This window comes from Balaenoptera physalus (genome assembly GCF_965194825.1).
Source record: "Balaenoptera physalus genome assembly, chromosome: 8".
Taxonomy (NCBI): Eukaryota; Metazoa; Chordata; class Mammalia; order Artiodactyla; family Balaenopteridae; genus Balaenoptera; species Balaenoptera physalus.
Genome location: NC_138887.1, coordinates 101,646,560 through 101,662,236, shown reverse-complemented (window position 1 = coordinate 101,662,236; position 15,677 = coordinate 101,646,560). Strand labels below are relative to the sequence as shown.

The window sequence follows — 15,677 nt, the reverse complement described above, 5'->3', positions numbered from 1 at the left end:
TACTAGATTTACATTATTCTTTTATATATTTAGAAAATTTTCTTATCAATTATACCAGGCTTCACAGTCCCTGTATTTAGACACAACTCTAAGTTTTTCTGCTTTTTTTGTACACTACTGCTTCTTGTGCCCAAACCTTCCTCTTTCTTGGATTTGTTTTTCATTTTACTGGGAACACCTCTTCAAGTAATTTTCTCAAAAAGGGTGTGTTCATAAACTTTCAGAGTTCTTATTTATTTTGACCTCCATTTAAACATTTAAATATTAGTGAGGCTGGGTACAGTTCTGTGTTCAAAATAATCTTCCCTCAGAACACTGAAGGCACTTATCTTCTAGCAAACTATGTTGCAGGTGAGAAATCTCAGTCTTGAGTCTTTCTGCGTAGCCTGTTTTCTATCTTTGGAATCATAAGTAGTTCAGTAATGTACAGATAGATGCTTTTTGCTTTTACATTTTTCTAGCTTGTTCCTTGGTGGGCCCTTTATACTTGAAAACTCGAGAGTCTTTCTTCAGCATAGGGAAATATTCTTTATTTCTTTATTTTCTCTCTTCCACTGTCTTTCCTTATGTAACTCTATAAAATGGATACTGGATCACTTAGATCTACTCTCAAAGTATAATTTTCCTCATGTACTTTCTCTTTTTTGTCCTCCTGCCTTACGGTCTGTAAATTTCCTCTACTTTATTTTTGTAAAATTTGGTCTTAAGCCTGTGTATTATTTAATCCTCCAACTGCATCTTTATCTCAGCAAGTTTCAATATGGAACTCATTCCTTAACCATTCCTTTTTTTTGCACGGCAGTTGTCTTTTTATTTGTGGACCCAATTCTCTCTTGACTCTGACGAAACCTGCTGTGATCAGAACAAGTTTAGTTTCCCTCAAATGTCTGGTAAGCCTTGATCACTGATTCATATTAATAAATGAAGGGCTACATTGATTCGTATTCTAAGAGATAAGGAATTTCCTCCACAGTTGTATTACTCTGTCTCCAAACCTCCAAATGGGAGATGTGTTTGATTACGGGTGTCTGCAGGTAAGTGGTACACTCACAGACAGGTTTCTCTTTAGAAGTGGAGAAAAAGCAGTTTTTCTAAAATAAGGAAGGCTGCATTTTGCTAGCATGGTCATTTAACGTACATCAGTCCTCGGTGGAGTTTGCTTTCTTCTGCTCCCCCTATTCCACCCTCCTCATCCAATCTATTGTGGAGGTCCATTACCTAAAGCTCTGCTTTGTGTGCACACTCTTTCCAATCCCAGTCCATGAAAGCACTGCCTGTTCAACCCCCCCTAAACAAATCTGCTACTTTGCTTGAAGAACTGTTCTTAGAGCTTTATCTTAGAACTAATGCCATTGCCAGGGAGGGAGGGAGAGAAGTAGGAGAAATGACAGTTCTGAAGGCAGTCCCTTAATTATTTGCCCTGATGTTCCATCTTCCCCCTACCTGCTCCCTCCTCCTACACTTGCTGATTCTAGGCTTGAGTTTCAGGAAAGGAGCTCTTTAAGAAATTAACTGATTTCCAGCATGCAGCAGGAGTACCTATTTGGGGTTGCATTTTATTCTGTTCTAGTTTCTCAATCATTAGAATTCCAACTGCTTTCTGTTACCCTGAAATTCCTCAAATTTTCTGGTATTATAACGATAACAAGAATGACAGCAGCTAACATTAAGTCAACATTGGCTAAACAGACTGTCAGTATAAATATCTGTTATCCTGGTCTTTAGCTAGTTGACAAGCTAGAGTTAAGGCAATTAATTTGGCTCGTTATGCTGACTTTGTTTCTGATAAATAAAAGTTTTCAATTATGGAAAAAAACACATTGGCTAGACGTAAAAACTCTTCTAAGTGCTTTGCACATATTACCTCTCAATACTCACAACAAACCTAGGAGGTTGGTACTATTATCATCATCCTAATTTTACAGATGAGGAAACTGAGGCAAAAAAAAAAAAAAAAAAGAACAAGCAACTTGTCTAAAGTCACACAGTTGGTAAATGGCACAGCCTGGATTCAGACATAGGTAATCTGGCTTCAAAGCCTCCCTTTTCTGTTTTTCAATATAATTATGATTCATTCTTTTTTGTAGGTCTGCTTTGTCATTTTCAGTAATAAGTGAGAAGTACAGGAGGGTAAATGGGTGTAATCGGTCTATCATTTTGTAATGAAAACACACTGTTTTCACTACACTGATATTGTTTTCACACCACTTATAATGGGTAGCAACATCTTTTAGAGAATATGCAGGATCTAGCGAAGGAATCAAGCGACAGAAAATGAGCCCTATGAAACTGTTTAATCAGAATCAAAAGAGATAATGTGTAGGAGTCCCAAAACGAGAGGCTTGAAAGTGGCAATTTCAAAAGTATAGATAAGTTGTTTTAAAAATCTAAGGAAACACTAAATAGCATTTTCGTATTCTCAGCAACTTATTAGTTTACTGTCACCACCACCAGAGAGAAGTTGAGAATGTACTAAAATTTTAGTCCCATCCTATTCCCTGACAGCAGCCTTACAAATAATTCAGTTCAACTCAAATACATATGATATACCTACTACATGCACTGTGCTACAAACTGGAGATAAAGAAATGAAAGGCACTGTTCCACTGTCCCTGCCCTTACAGAGCTTACAGTCTATGGCAGGCAGGAACAAGTAAACAAATGACTATAATTCAGTGTGGTAAGTGTTATGATACAGGCAGATACACAGAGGGTGCAATCAAAACAAAGAGACAAGCCTTCCAAGGAGGTTTCTCTAGAAATAACTCGTAGACTGAGTGTTCAAGGATATGCTATTACTGGCTTGGGGAGATTAAACTGAATTTATCATTTTTTCCCTCAATCTGCTCTTCCATCCATCTATATAATACCTGGTAAAGAGAAAATGGTCCACACAGAAAGCTGGAAGCTTTCTTGACTTTTCCCTCCTCTTGAATTGGTCATCAAGTCTCATCTAATTCCACTTCCTTATATTTCAAATCAATTACCTACTCTCTATTCCTACTAAATATAACTACCTTAGTTGCAGCCTCTATCATTTCTCACCTTGATAACTCTAATAACCCTAACTGGTCTTCCACTTAAATCTCTTCATTAATTAAATAAACTGATCCTAAAAACTCCCCTTGGGTGGTGCTCCACTTGATCTGGGCCCTCTCCAGCTTCTTCTTTCCACACTCTTTCCCACTCTGCCGAACTTCCTACAGTTCTCTGAAAGACCGTGCTCTGTTTTGCCTAACTGCCTTTATTTAAGCTGTTTGGTCCTTGTGGTTTGAGATGTTCCAACCTTCCCCTGTTAACACATACTCAGACTACTCAATACATTTCTTCTGAAAAGTCATCCTGATGGCTACTTATCTTCCCCTGTCCTTCCCACATGCTGAGTCAGGTACCTCTTCTGTGTGCTCCCATACCACACTACCTCATCAGGACACTTATCACAAAGAATTACACTCAAATTATTCTGTAACTGTTTCTTTACTGGATTCTCTATAATCTAGATGATTGAACTAGTACAAAGCCTGTTACACAGGAGGCAATCAAAAAATACTGAAAGAATGAAAGCATGAACGAACGAACGAACGAGGTTAGTTAAGTCTGTGAAATCTGATGAGATAACCAAAGGAGATAATGGAGAGGACAGAACATTGGAGCAATACCCATCTTTAGTGAGTAGGAAGAAAGAAGCCAGTAAAGGAAACAGAATGAACAATCAAAGAGGCAGGAAGAAAACATCTCAGATTGTACAGCAAAGTATAACCCAAAAGAAGAGAAAACTTTAAGAAGGTACAGGTGGTCAACAGATCAAACACTACAAACAGGTCAAAGAAGGTGAGGACTAAGACAAGGCCACTGATTTAGAAGTGGTCACTGGTGATCTTGCTGTTGCTAATGCTGAGTTTACTCCCGCCTCACTCTTCTCAGCACTGTCAGAGACCATCTTCCTCAGCAATTTTCTGAGGCAATTTAGGGCTTATGAAAATAACCAAAGATATGAAACTTACCTGTGCTAATCTCTTTTTTCCATGATTAAAATATTGAAAAACAGAGAATATAAAGAAAATAAAATCCCACCATCCAGATATAATGTTATTTCACTATTTCCTTTGTTTTTTATGTTTATATTTGTACAAAACTGGTATTATATTGAATTTTACATCCTAATTAAACAATTTCTTATACTTAAATTTAGTCAGCCCCCAAGTTAGCCTTCTCATTGTAAATAAAAAAATTAGCATTCTAATTTTTAAATAGAAAAAAGAAAAAACTTTATCAAATTAGATGTACTGCTTGGCTACGTGTGCACAATGGTTTTTTTGTCACATAACACTAAAATTACCTATTAGTTTCTATCAATAAAATTATTTATGCTAAAAGGTAGCATAGCAGGAATTCCCTGGCGGTCCAGTGGTTAGTACTTGGTCTCTTCACTTCCATGGCCCGGGTTCAACCCCTGGTCAGGGAACTAAGATCCCACAAGCCACATGGCACGGTCAAATGATAAAATAAAATAAAATAAAATGAAATAAAATAAAAGGTAGCATAGCACCCTAAGTATCTTATCTTGACCCATTTAGGCAAGATTTTATTTTTTTCATGATCTGGACCTTGGCCGCTAAAAATAGGTTAGGCACTAGATATAGAAACATCTTTAGCAGCTGCAGGTCTTTTTTCTAGTCTTTTTGTTTTTTTTAAAAATAATCTCTTCAGTCAAAATTAGATACACTGACTTATAAATAATAAGGTCTAAACTATAACATTAAAAACGCTTGTCTGACAATTTATTATATCTAGAAAAATAGTATGAACCAGAGTTTTCAACCCTCTTCTGAGATTTTCTTTTTTCAGTAGGGACTATGTTTTACTAGAAGAAGTAAAAAATAGAAAGAATGAAACATTTCTAAAAGTAAGAATTACTAGGTCAAAGGATGTGAACATTTTCAAGGCTTTTGATACATATTGCCAAATTAAATCCAGAAAGGCTGTGTCAAATTTACACTTCCTCCAATATATGAGCTTCATTTCCCCATACCCTTGCAACACTGAGTATTCTTATTTTTAGTCTTTGCCAATCTAATAGGTAAAAATGATAACCTTATTATTTTAATTATGTTTATAACAATAGTGAAAATAAACATTTGTTCATATTTATTGATCTTTCTTTTTTACAAATTGATTATTCATGTTCTTTTACCTATTTTTCTAGTGGGTATTTGCTTTTAAACTATTGATTTACAAGAGCTCTTTATATATTCATGATATTAACCATTTGTTACAAATATTTCCCCCTTTTATCTTTTTATTTATGGTTTCTGACATGAGGTTTTTAGTTTTATAGTCACATAAATTTTATTTATTTCTTAAAATCATATTTAGAAAATTATTTCCCATACCCCATATTTTATAAATTTTTCAGAGTTCTTTTTAATATGTTTACAGTAGAGTAATACTGACATCAATGAGATGATTTATTTCTACCACCTAATACACATTAAGTGATTCTAACTTCCTAAAACTTATAACTACAATTCCAACAGTGGTAACTATGAAACACAGGTTTAAAATTAAATTCTAGATTTTCTTTCATCCAATTTTAGCTGTTTAGACAATTTTTAAAAACCAGAGTTTTGAGTTTAGAAAATTCATTCAAAGTTCCCTTTAACCCATATGAAGCACAGATCTCTTGCTAGTTATCACCCACCTCTCAAAAACCTGTTAGGGATCCTTATGATGGGACAGGACTGAATGAAGCGCCTCCTAACTGGGTCCCATCGTATTTTCTTCTTACCTGTTACCACAATTATCAGCAATAAGTCAGACACATACAACACATGGCAAATAATACATAGTAACTGTAGCTATAAAGACAGAAAAACAGGAAACAAAACAATACTTGAATACAGAAAGAAGTGATGTAAAGTAGCATTTAACCCTGTTTTGGAAGTCAAAACAAAATTTAATTAATATATAAGCAGTGATGAAGGTTTTCAACTCATCCCCAAAAGAATAAGAACAATTATGTGCACCATTTTTCGGAATTCTTGTTCAATAGACATGCATTCAATAATCACCAATGCCATCTTGTGGCAAAAATTCACCAGGAGCTTTATAAACAGATTAGAAACGATGACATTTTTACAAGTCGGTGAATGTTAAAAAGGGAGCTCTGACTAAAATTAATTTGGCATAACGTAGGCTCCTGTTCTCTTCCAGGTTTGGTATTCTTTTATCAGTTATATGGTTAAGAGGATAAAGCAATGGGCACCATTCTTTAAGTATGAAATAAGCTGATCTCGCTATAATTAAAATTTTGTGGTAGCAACCAAATAAAACAAACATTTATATCATGACACTTACACTGTGGGGGGAGAAAAAAAAGGAAATTCCTCTGCCTTCACAGGAAGCAAATTAACTGCACAATAACCCCAATTAAAACTTGTTTTCTTATAACATAGAAGAAAAATGCAAAGCATAGTAGAAGTGTTAAATGGGATAATTTTGTCTCTTCCCAAAGGTTTGATAGCTCCCAAAGACAGCTCTTACAAGCAATAAAAACAATTAACACTGGTACAGAATTTAAAGTTTACAAAGAGCTTCTACAAGTATTATCTCATTTGATCCTCATAACAACCCTGTATGGATTCAACAGTCATTTCATTAAGCACCTGCTATGCCTTGAGCCCTAGACTAGGCTCCACAGTAGCCAAAGGAGGATATGACTCCTAGCCTCAAGAACTCATGGTCTTGTGAGGAAGGCAGATGCCTAAACTAATAATTACATTACAGTGAAGTAATTGCTATAACAGGGGCTATAAGAACACTTTGAGGAAGATACTATCATCTTAATTTTACAAGTAATGAAGCTAAAAAAAAATTGACTTAATGCCAAAGCCAGGAGTCAAGCCTGGGCAGTTTGACTCTAACACTTGCCTTCTTTCTACTATACCACACTTAACCTGTCTCAAATTCCTTGGAAAGCAAATATAGTTTTTGGTTTTGGCAACTGGAAATATCTGAGATGTTCATCAGCAAGGTCTGGTCTGTTTACTATAGCACTTGTACATAGAGATACATAAATTCAGTGTAATGAAATAGCATTACCTGCACATGTATACTAAATATTGTGGCGGAGACAGACTCGTGAGCAAGGGAAAGAATTATTTTGCAAAAGGGTTGCAAAAGGGTTTATCTATTAATCCTCCAAGTCTTTTAAATCAGTAGTTCCCAAATGCTGGTCTACAGACCACTGGTGGGCTAAGGTGAAGATTCACCAGTCCAACACAAAATGAGAAAAATATGGACAAGCCAATGAGTTTTTAAAAATGCTAAAATGTTCCATTTAAAAGTCTGTCCTTTTTTCAGAAATTAGAAACTTTTGTTGTTAAATCTTCTTTTATTTTAAGAGATGAAGGTGATAGAATATGGTACTTGATTTTGTTTTTTAATATTCTTTCTTGGAAAAATAAAAAATTTGCAAGCCTATGTGTATCCCCAAAATATACATATATTTAAATTTATAGGTTTATGGCATCCAAAGACTGGAGAAGCACAGCTTTAAATCAATACAATATTTGTCGATCACTCATAAGTCCAACATTGTCCACCACACTATCAAAGGATACATAAGATGTATAAGAAACTTCCCTTGCCCTCAAGAAGTTATATTCTAATTAGGGAGACAAGACAAACACATAAAACAATTAGATAGCAATACAAGACAGAATATAACAAGTGATTAGCTTAAAATTTGACATTTTATGTATCAAAAGCATTAAAATGTACATACCCTTTGACCCAGCTATTCCACTTCTAGGAATTTATTCCTAAAGAAATAATCATAGATGCATGGAAAGATGTATGGACAAAGATACACACTACGATATTATTTATAATGGCAGAAAATTAGAAACACTTTCAGTGTCCAATGATAGGGAGATGGTTAGGTATGCTAAATAAACATATTTAAATATATTCATATTCTACGTACCACTAAAAAAAGTACATACAAGAATATTTACTAACATGAGAAAACATTCACAATATATTGCAAATGAAAGGTGCAAGGTACAAAATAGTAGCGCATGATACCATATCAACAAAGAAAAAAGTATATATTCATGAAAAATACAGGCAGGATATACATCAAATTTTAATTGTGGATATCTTTGGGCAGTTATAATGAGTGATTTTGTTTTTTTCTCCTTAGTGCTGGTGTTTATTTTCCAAGCTTTCTCATTGAGTAGGCATTACTTTTGGACTGGAAAAAAAAACAATACCGTATTACTTTAATTTTTTTTGAAGCTATGATAAGAAAATACTGTAAAGAAACATACCAAAGTATTAACAGTGGTTATGATTCAGGTTGAGGATTATCACCCCTTTTATATTATCCAAAAATTCTAAGACATATTATTTTATAATGGAAAAATATAAAACAAATTTAGATAACAGTGAGGGAGTAATACTGAAAATTACTGAACCAAAGTTGTAATCAAAAATCCTTTTTGATGTTTTCTCAGAGCTCTGTCAAACATCTTTGGCCTACTTTTCTCTCAGCAACCAACGTAAGTCTGTCACAGGCATAGGCTAATGTTGACTCTACAGAGGTTATTCACGCAAAGTAGGCACTAACTTCAGAATCCATGTTTTCTTCCTTCAGCCAAAGAGCAGAAAAAAAAGAGAAACCAGCAACATAGCACATATATGCCTCTCCAATTTCATGTAAATATATTCCTGAAGTTTTGTTCTTGAAGCTTTAATTTTTATATATTTGAATGCCAGTGTTCATTTGTGATTGCTTATACTCTTCAAAACCATAATTTTTTCAATCATTTCATCAATATTTTATTTTTTGCTAGCTTTTCAATTTTTCCTTTTTATTTATTTCACTATAAATATGACATAGTCATTGACAGTCAAGATGGTAGGCTGAGCACACTGCAAGCAAGCTCCCCTCTCCCCAAAGCCCCACAAGTAACACAAAAGCCATTTAAAAATATATATATATATATAATCAAAAGAAAGCAAGAAATGGTCTTAGTCAATCACTGAAAGATGTAAGGCTGACAGAATCAGCTTAAAGAAGGAAACCACAGTGCTATACACCCAGAGTAGAGGGCTACTGCAAGTGATCTGAACAGCCCTCAGAGTAAACTAAGCCCAGAGGTGGAAGACAGCAGAAAGAACTGAAATAATTTATAGAATTTACAGCATAACTGGTTAGGGGGTGGCATGGAAGTTACACAGCAGGTCAACCTGTCCCACCATTTACCATTTTGGTTCAAGCATTATAGAATAGAGGTACATAATTTGCTCCTAGATGGGAACAGTGGCATCAAACAAGAAAGGTGTCACTCCCCAGGTAGGAACAATGAGTATAAACCCTTGGATCAGAAAGACAGGACAGAGCCCTGGGTGGATATTAAATCCCAGGAAAAAGAGGGGACAGACACTAAAGAAGTCTGGCAATTGGTACACTCTATCTCACTGCACATTCCATCTCTACCCAGTCAGTGGAGACCTGCTGCAATAAACATATGTAACATTCACAGGAAGGCTAACAAGGACTCTCAAATAAAGTTGAATGAGCACAAAACCAAGACTCAAACATGAAAAAGTTATTAATGTGACAAGCAGAACTCACACCCAAAGAAAGAGAGTTGACAAATTAAATAGAATAAAACCTTAGATTTGGTACAATTACTGTCCTGAGATATGCAAGATGATAATACATTTATTTTAAAAGAAATAAATTGGAACTCTTAGAAGTTAAATTTTGATCATTTAAATAAAAAAACTAATTAAGGATTGAAAAAAATAAAGAACAAATTAAATTAGTAATCTAACAAATGGAGCCAAGAAATTCACCAGACTATAATATAGAAGGAAAAAGAGGTGGGAAGCATTTTAAGAAGTTAAGATATAAAAGGGGATTGAGCAATTACTATCAAAACGCCACCTGCCTTTTTTGTAGAAACAGACAAGCTAATCTGAAACTTCATGCAGAAACACAAGGAAACCAGAAAACCAAAACAATCTTGAAAAAGAAATAAATTGGAAGACTCACATTTCCTGGTGTCAAAACTTACTGAAAAGATAACAGTATTCAAAACTGTAGTCCTGGCATAAGGATAGACATGTATATTAATGGGACAGAAATTGAAGGGTCTACAAGTAAACCCATGTATCTATGGTCAATTGATTTTTTTTTAACATCTTTATTGGAGTATAATTGCTTTACAATGGTGTGTTAGCTTCTGCTTTATAACATAGTGAATCAGCTATACATATACATATATCCCCATAGAATAGACTTATGGTCAATTGATTTTTGACAAGCGTGACAAGATTACTCAACGGGGAAAACATAGTCTTTTCAACAGATGGCCCTGGGACAACTAGATATACTTTTAAACCTAGAATTCTATATCTACTCAAACTCTCAGTCAACTGGGGGAGTGAAATTAAGACTTTCTTTTTTTATTGGCCATGCTACATGGCTTGCAGGATCTTAGTTCCCTGACCAGGGATCAAATCTGTGCCCCCTGCAGTGGACGTGCAGAGTCCTAATCACTGGACGGCCAGGGAATTCCCAAGACATTTTTGAATGTACAAGGACACAAAATTTTTGCTTCCCTCAGAGTTCTAGTGAACGAATTACTCAAAGATATACATCTGGAATTTAAAAAAATAATCCAAGAATAATAATCAAGGTATAAGAAAAGAGTAAGCAGAGAAATCAGTAAAGTAAGTTTAAATAAGTGCTGACTGGAAAACAAAACAAAACACAAAAGCTTACTAACATTCAAAACCGTAATCTCAGTGATACCGACAGGAATAATTATGAGGGTAAGAAGAAGGGCTGGAGAAGGGAAAGCAGGTGAATGGTAAAGTCCTTGTCTTGTTCAGAAGAAAGATACAGAAGGTGATTAATACAGATACTGATAGAAAATATAAATTTAAGTATTATGTAAAAAATTTAAGATGGCTTCACTCCAAACATCTAAAGAAGACACAAACGCTTTCAGAGAATAGAGAAACGCATTTATGAAACTAGTAGAACCCTGATATCAAAATCTGATAAAGACATTAAAGATCATTACAGGTCAACATCCTTTATAAACATAGGCACAGAAATTCTAAACAAAATATTATCAAATCAAAGTTACATAAAAAGAATAATATATCATGGCCAAGTGAAATTTGTTCCAAAAATGTGAGGCTGATATAACATTCAAAAATCAGTATAATTCACCACAAAAACAGAATGAAGAGAAAAACTATGCAATCATCTCAATAAATGCAGAAAAAGCATTTGATAAAATTCAACACCAAGCCAACTGGGGGAAAAAAGAAACTTATGCTTACACAAAACCTTGTACGTAAATGTTCATAGAGGGACTTGCCTGGTGGCGCAGTGGTTAAGAATCCGCCTGCCAGTGCAGGGGACACAGGTTCGAGCCCTGGTCCGGGAAGATTCCACATGCCGCAGAGCACCTAAGCCCATGCGCCACAACTACTGAGCCCACGCTCTAGAGCCCGCGAGCCACAATTACTGAGCCTGTGTGCCACAACTACTGAAGCCTGTGCGCCCAGAGCCCGTGCTCCACAAGAGAAGCCACAGCAATGAGAAGCCTACGCACCACAACAAAGAGTAGCCCCCACTCACCGCAACTAGAGAAAGACCGCGTGCAGCAACGAAGACACAACACATCCAAAAATAAATAAATTAATTTTTTTAAAAAGATTAAAAAAATAATAAATAAATGTTCATAGAAAGTTCATTCATAATAGCCAAAACCTGGCAACAACCTTCCAATGAATCAGAATGGGTAAATGAACTGTGGTTCATCCATACCATGGCAGACTACTCAGTTATCAATGAACTAACAATTGATGGGGGCAATAACTTGAATGGCTCTCAAGGGAATTATGCTGAATAAAGAAAGCCAATGTCAAAAGGTTACATGATTCCACTTATATAACATTATTGAAATCACAAAATTATAGAGACGGAGAACAGATTAGTGGTTGCCAGGGGCTTGCCAGGGGGAGGTGGCTGTGCCTAAACAAGGGCACATGAGGGGCCCTTGTAAATGGGTCTGTTCCATATCTTGTCTAGGTGGCCATGCAAATCTATACATGTGATAAAATTACACAGAACTCAATACAAACACATGCACAGACACACAAATTAATGCATGTAAAACTAATGAAATCTGAGTAAAGTAAGTTGATGGTATCAATGTCAATTTCCTGGTTGTGTTACTGTGCAGTAGTAACAAGATATTATCATCTGGGAAACTGGATGAAGGGTGTATGAATCTCTCTGTATTATTTCTTACAATCGCATTATAAATCTACAATACCTCAAAGTGAAAAGTATGAAAAATTAAATAAATAAAAACCAAAATGTAGAGAAAAAAAAACCTGACTATGTTGATATGGGGCAGATTGCATTCAAAATGACATATCTGAAACAATTATGAATATTTTAACAATTAGAACTATTGATAGAGAACATGATCTAAGAATTCTGGTTTAGGTGATATGGTCCTATTGCATTATACAATTCAGTATCTATAAAGAATTTCAAAAGAGAAGCAAATTAACACTGTATTCAGAATCACTGCACGGTTGTGCAGACTGCTTACTGCACGAGAGCTCCATGCCAAGTGGCTAAATGGGGACTAAAATCCAGCCTGCACTCTGCTGCCCAATGTACTCACAGAACTATGTCTACATGCACCATGGCACACTTTGGGCTGGCAGTGACCAACTTGTTAAGTGAATGACTTTCTTTTAAACATAAGAGAAATAACATTTATTGAGTATCTATTCCTAGCACTTATATACACTCATTTTTAAATTTCTGCCTTTGCCTTTCAAGATAAGATCTGAACCCATATCTTAGTTCTGCTGTGCTGCTCGGGTATAGAGTATTCCTCAGGAGGCTTTGGTTCTGTCTCAAATCGTTTTTGAAACAAAGTGGTGTATAAATTAATACAAACCAAAATATGAATTACAGTGCAATATTGTACTGTGTTATGGTTTAATTAGTCATGGCATTATATATATGTATGTTTATGTGTGTGAAAACAGCTGCATTCCTTAATAAAAATACTGTTCTAAGAACTCATTTAAATCCTCACCACAACTCTTACATAAAATTATGATCCCCAATTTACAGACGAGAAAACTAAGACATAGAGAGATTAAGTAATTTGACCAAGGTCACTTAGCTAAGTAAGCAAGTAAAAACTCTGGTATTCAAACCCATGCAGTTTGGATCCAAATCACTCTTAACCACTCACAATAATGCTCATAGTCACAATTCAATTTGGGACCTGAAAAAGTATGTCTAACAGAGGCACTTGATAAATACTTGTTAAATGAATGAATACTATGGCAGTAATTCTCAACCAAAGGTACACTCTCCCAACTCCCTAAAGAAGTTGCTCTCCTCTCCCAAGATTCTGGTATTATTCTCCACTATACAGTCATCCCTTGGTATCCACTGGGGATTGGTTCCAGGACCCCTGAGGATACCAAAATCCAAGGACGCTCAAGTCCCTTCTTCTAAAACATAGCTAAGTGTTTCCATACAACCTACTCGCACATCCTCCAGCATACTTTAAATCCTCTCTAGATTACTTATAATACCTAATACAATGTAAATGCTATGTAAGTGTTGTAAATACAATGTAAATGATCTGTAAATAGCTGCTGGAGTGCAGCAAATTCAATTTTTGCTATTTGGAACTTTTATTTTCCCCAAATATTTTTGATCCGAGGTTGGCTGAATCCATGAATACGGAACCCGCGGATACAAAGAGCCAACGGTATCATTATACTGCCACTTAATTAAGAATACAAACCAGGGCTTCCCGGGTGGCGCAGTGGTTGAGAATCTGCCTGCCAATGCAGGGGACACGGGTTCGAGCCCTGGTCTGGGAGGATCCCACATGCCGCGGAGCAACTGGGCCCATGAGCCACAACTACTGAGCCTGCGCGTCTGGAGCCTGTGCTCCGCAACAAGAGAGGCTGTGATAGTGAAAGGCCCGCGCACCGCGATGAAGAGTGGCCCCCGCTTGCCGCAACTGGAGAAAGCCCTCGCGCGGAAACGAAGACCCAACACAGCCAAAAATAAATACAAAAATAAATTTTAAAAAATAATAATAATAAAAACCAGGGACTTCCCTGGTGGCACAGTGGATAGGACTCCACGCTCCCAATGCAGGGGCCCCGGGTTCGATCTCTGGTCAGGGAACTAGATCCCACATGCATGCCACAACTAGGAGTTTGCATGCTACAACTAAGGAGCCCGTGTGCTGCGACTAAGGAGCTGGCGAGTTGCAACTAAGGAGCTGACAAGCCTCAACTAAGGAGCCCATGTGCCGCAACTAAGGAGCCAGCGAGCTGCAACTAAGGAGCCCGCGAGCCACAACTAAGACCCGGTGCAACCAAATAAATAAATAAATATTTAAAAAAAAGAATAAAAACCATAGTAAGTCATAGCCTTCTATGGGCTATGAAGGCTATGACTAAGGGCTATTAAGTCTATCATAGACTTCTTTCCTCCTATAAAAATGAAGTAATCACAGCACACTGAGAGACATCTTCAAACCTTAAGATATTCTTTGTCATTTTGGTTTATATCGTTAGTTATTCAAGTATGACTTTACTGAAAAAAAACAGCCTTGTAGGGTGAGTAGTTTTGTCTTTGGGGGAGGGAGAGAGCACAGGAGGAATTGTATCAGGCTCAAACTGTTCCAAAAGGCAGATGTGATACTGAAACCACTGTTCATAAATGACTGAATTCTAAGTTATACTATCTTTCCTTAGAAATAGTAAAAATGAAAGAGGCTAAAAATTTTACAGATTAAAAATTAATCAAAAAGTATTATAATTCATAAACCTGTATTAGATTAAAATATTAAATCGGGACTAACAAACAAAAATTCTAGGAATACTCCTGACTTAAAATAGCGCCATCACATTCCTAATGTTTATGAATGGCTGCCAAGACTTTGAAATAAAGTTTTAAATAAAAACCCCACCCTTTGGGACCAGTTTAATCTTTTGATAGGAAAAATTAACTATAAGCACACCACAAACTATATGTATACTAGATGGTCTCTAAAGCTCTAAAAATTCTACAATTTTCAGTGGAATCAGAAATGCTTTAAGAATCTTAGAACTTACCCAGTGCAATGGTTCCTGGGATGCTGACTAGACGGCTCGTTGCAAGCTTATTAAAAAATATAAAAATAAAAACAAAAACAAAAAAAAAGCAGATTATCAGGTCCATCCCAGTAGGTCTGGTATATTAACTTCGGTAGGGAATCGGGTTCTATTGAGACTAATAAGAATTATTGGCTCTCTTCCCAGAAAAATGCACGTATATGCTCACAATTTTACATATGATACAATCCTCTGAAGACTATTCACAGACTTGTGAATTGAGGGACTCCAAGTTAAAAAATTAAAAGAATTTAGACCCAGAATGTTATAATTGTTCTCAAAGGGTAGTTAAATGGAAGAAGGAATAACCTTATTCCATATTCTACCAGAAGACACAACTGGGAGAAACTCATGAAGTTGCAGCTGAATTTAAGGCAACAATTAGAGGCAACAAATAATCTGACAGCTCTCTCCACAAATAGGCAGCCCATTAA

At 35.9% G+C, this 15,677-nt stretch overlaps 1 protein-coding gene across 5 annotated transcripts in view; it reads right to left on the bottom strand.

The window, feature by feature from the left end:
- Window positions 1–15,677, bottom strand: part of KLHDC10 (kelch domain containing 10) — a 65,756-nt gene that overhangs the window by 30,897 nt on the left and 19,182 nt on the right. For 4 of the 5 annotated variants that reach the window (XR_014266843.1, XM_082473089.1, XM_082473090.1 and 1 more), the window contains exon 2: window positions 5,702–5,788. The exons of the other annotated variant lie outside the window; for it this stretch is intronic. Coding sequence is in view for 3 of the 4 variants with exons in the window: in XM_082473089.1 (XP_082329215.1) it covers window positions 5,702–5,788 (87 nt within the window). In the remaining variant the exon portion in view is untranslated. The remainder of the gene's footprint in view (window positions 1–5,701; window positions 5,789–15,677) is intronic. 5 annotated transcript variants of the gene reach the window in all.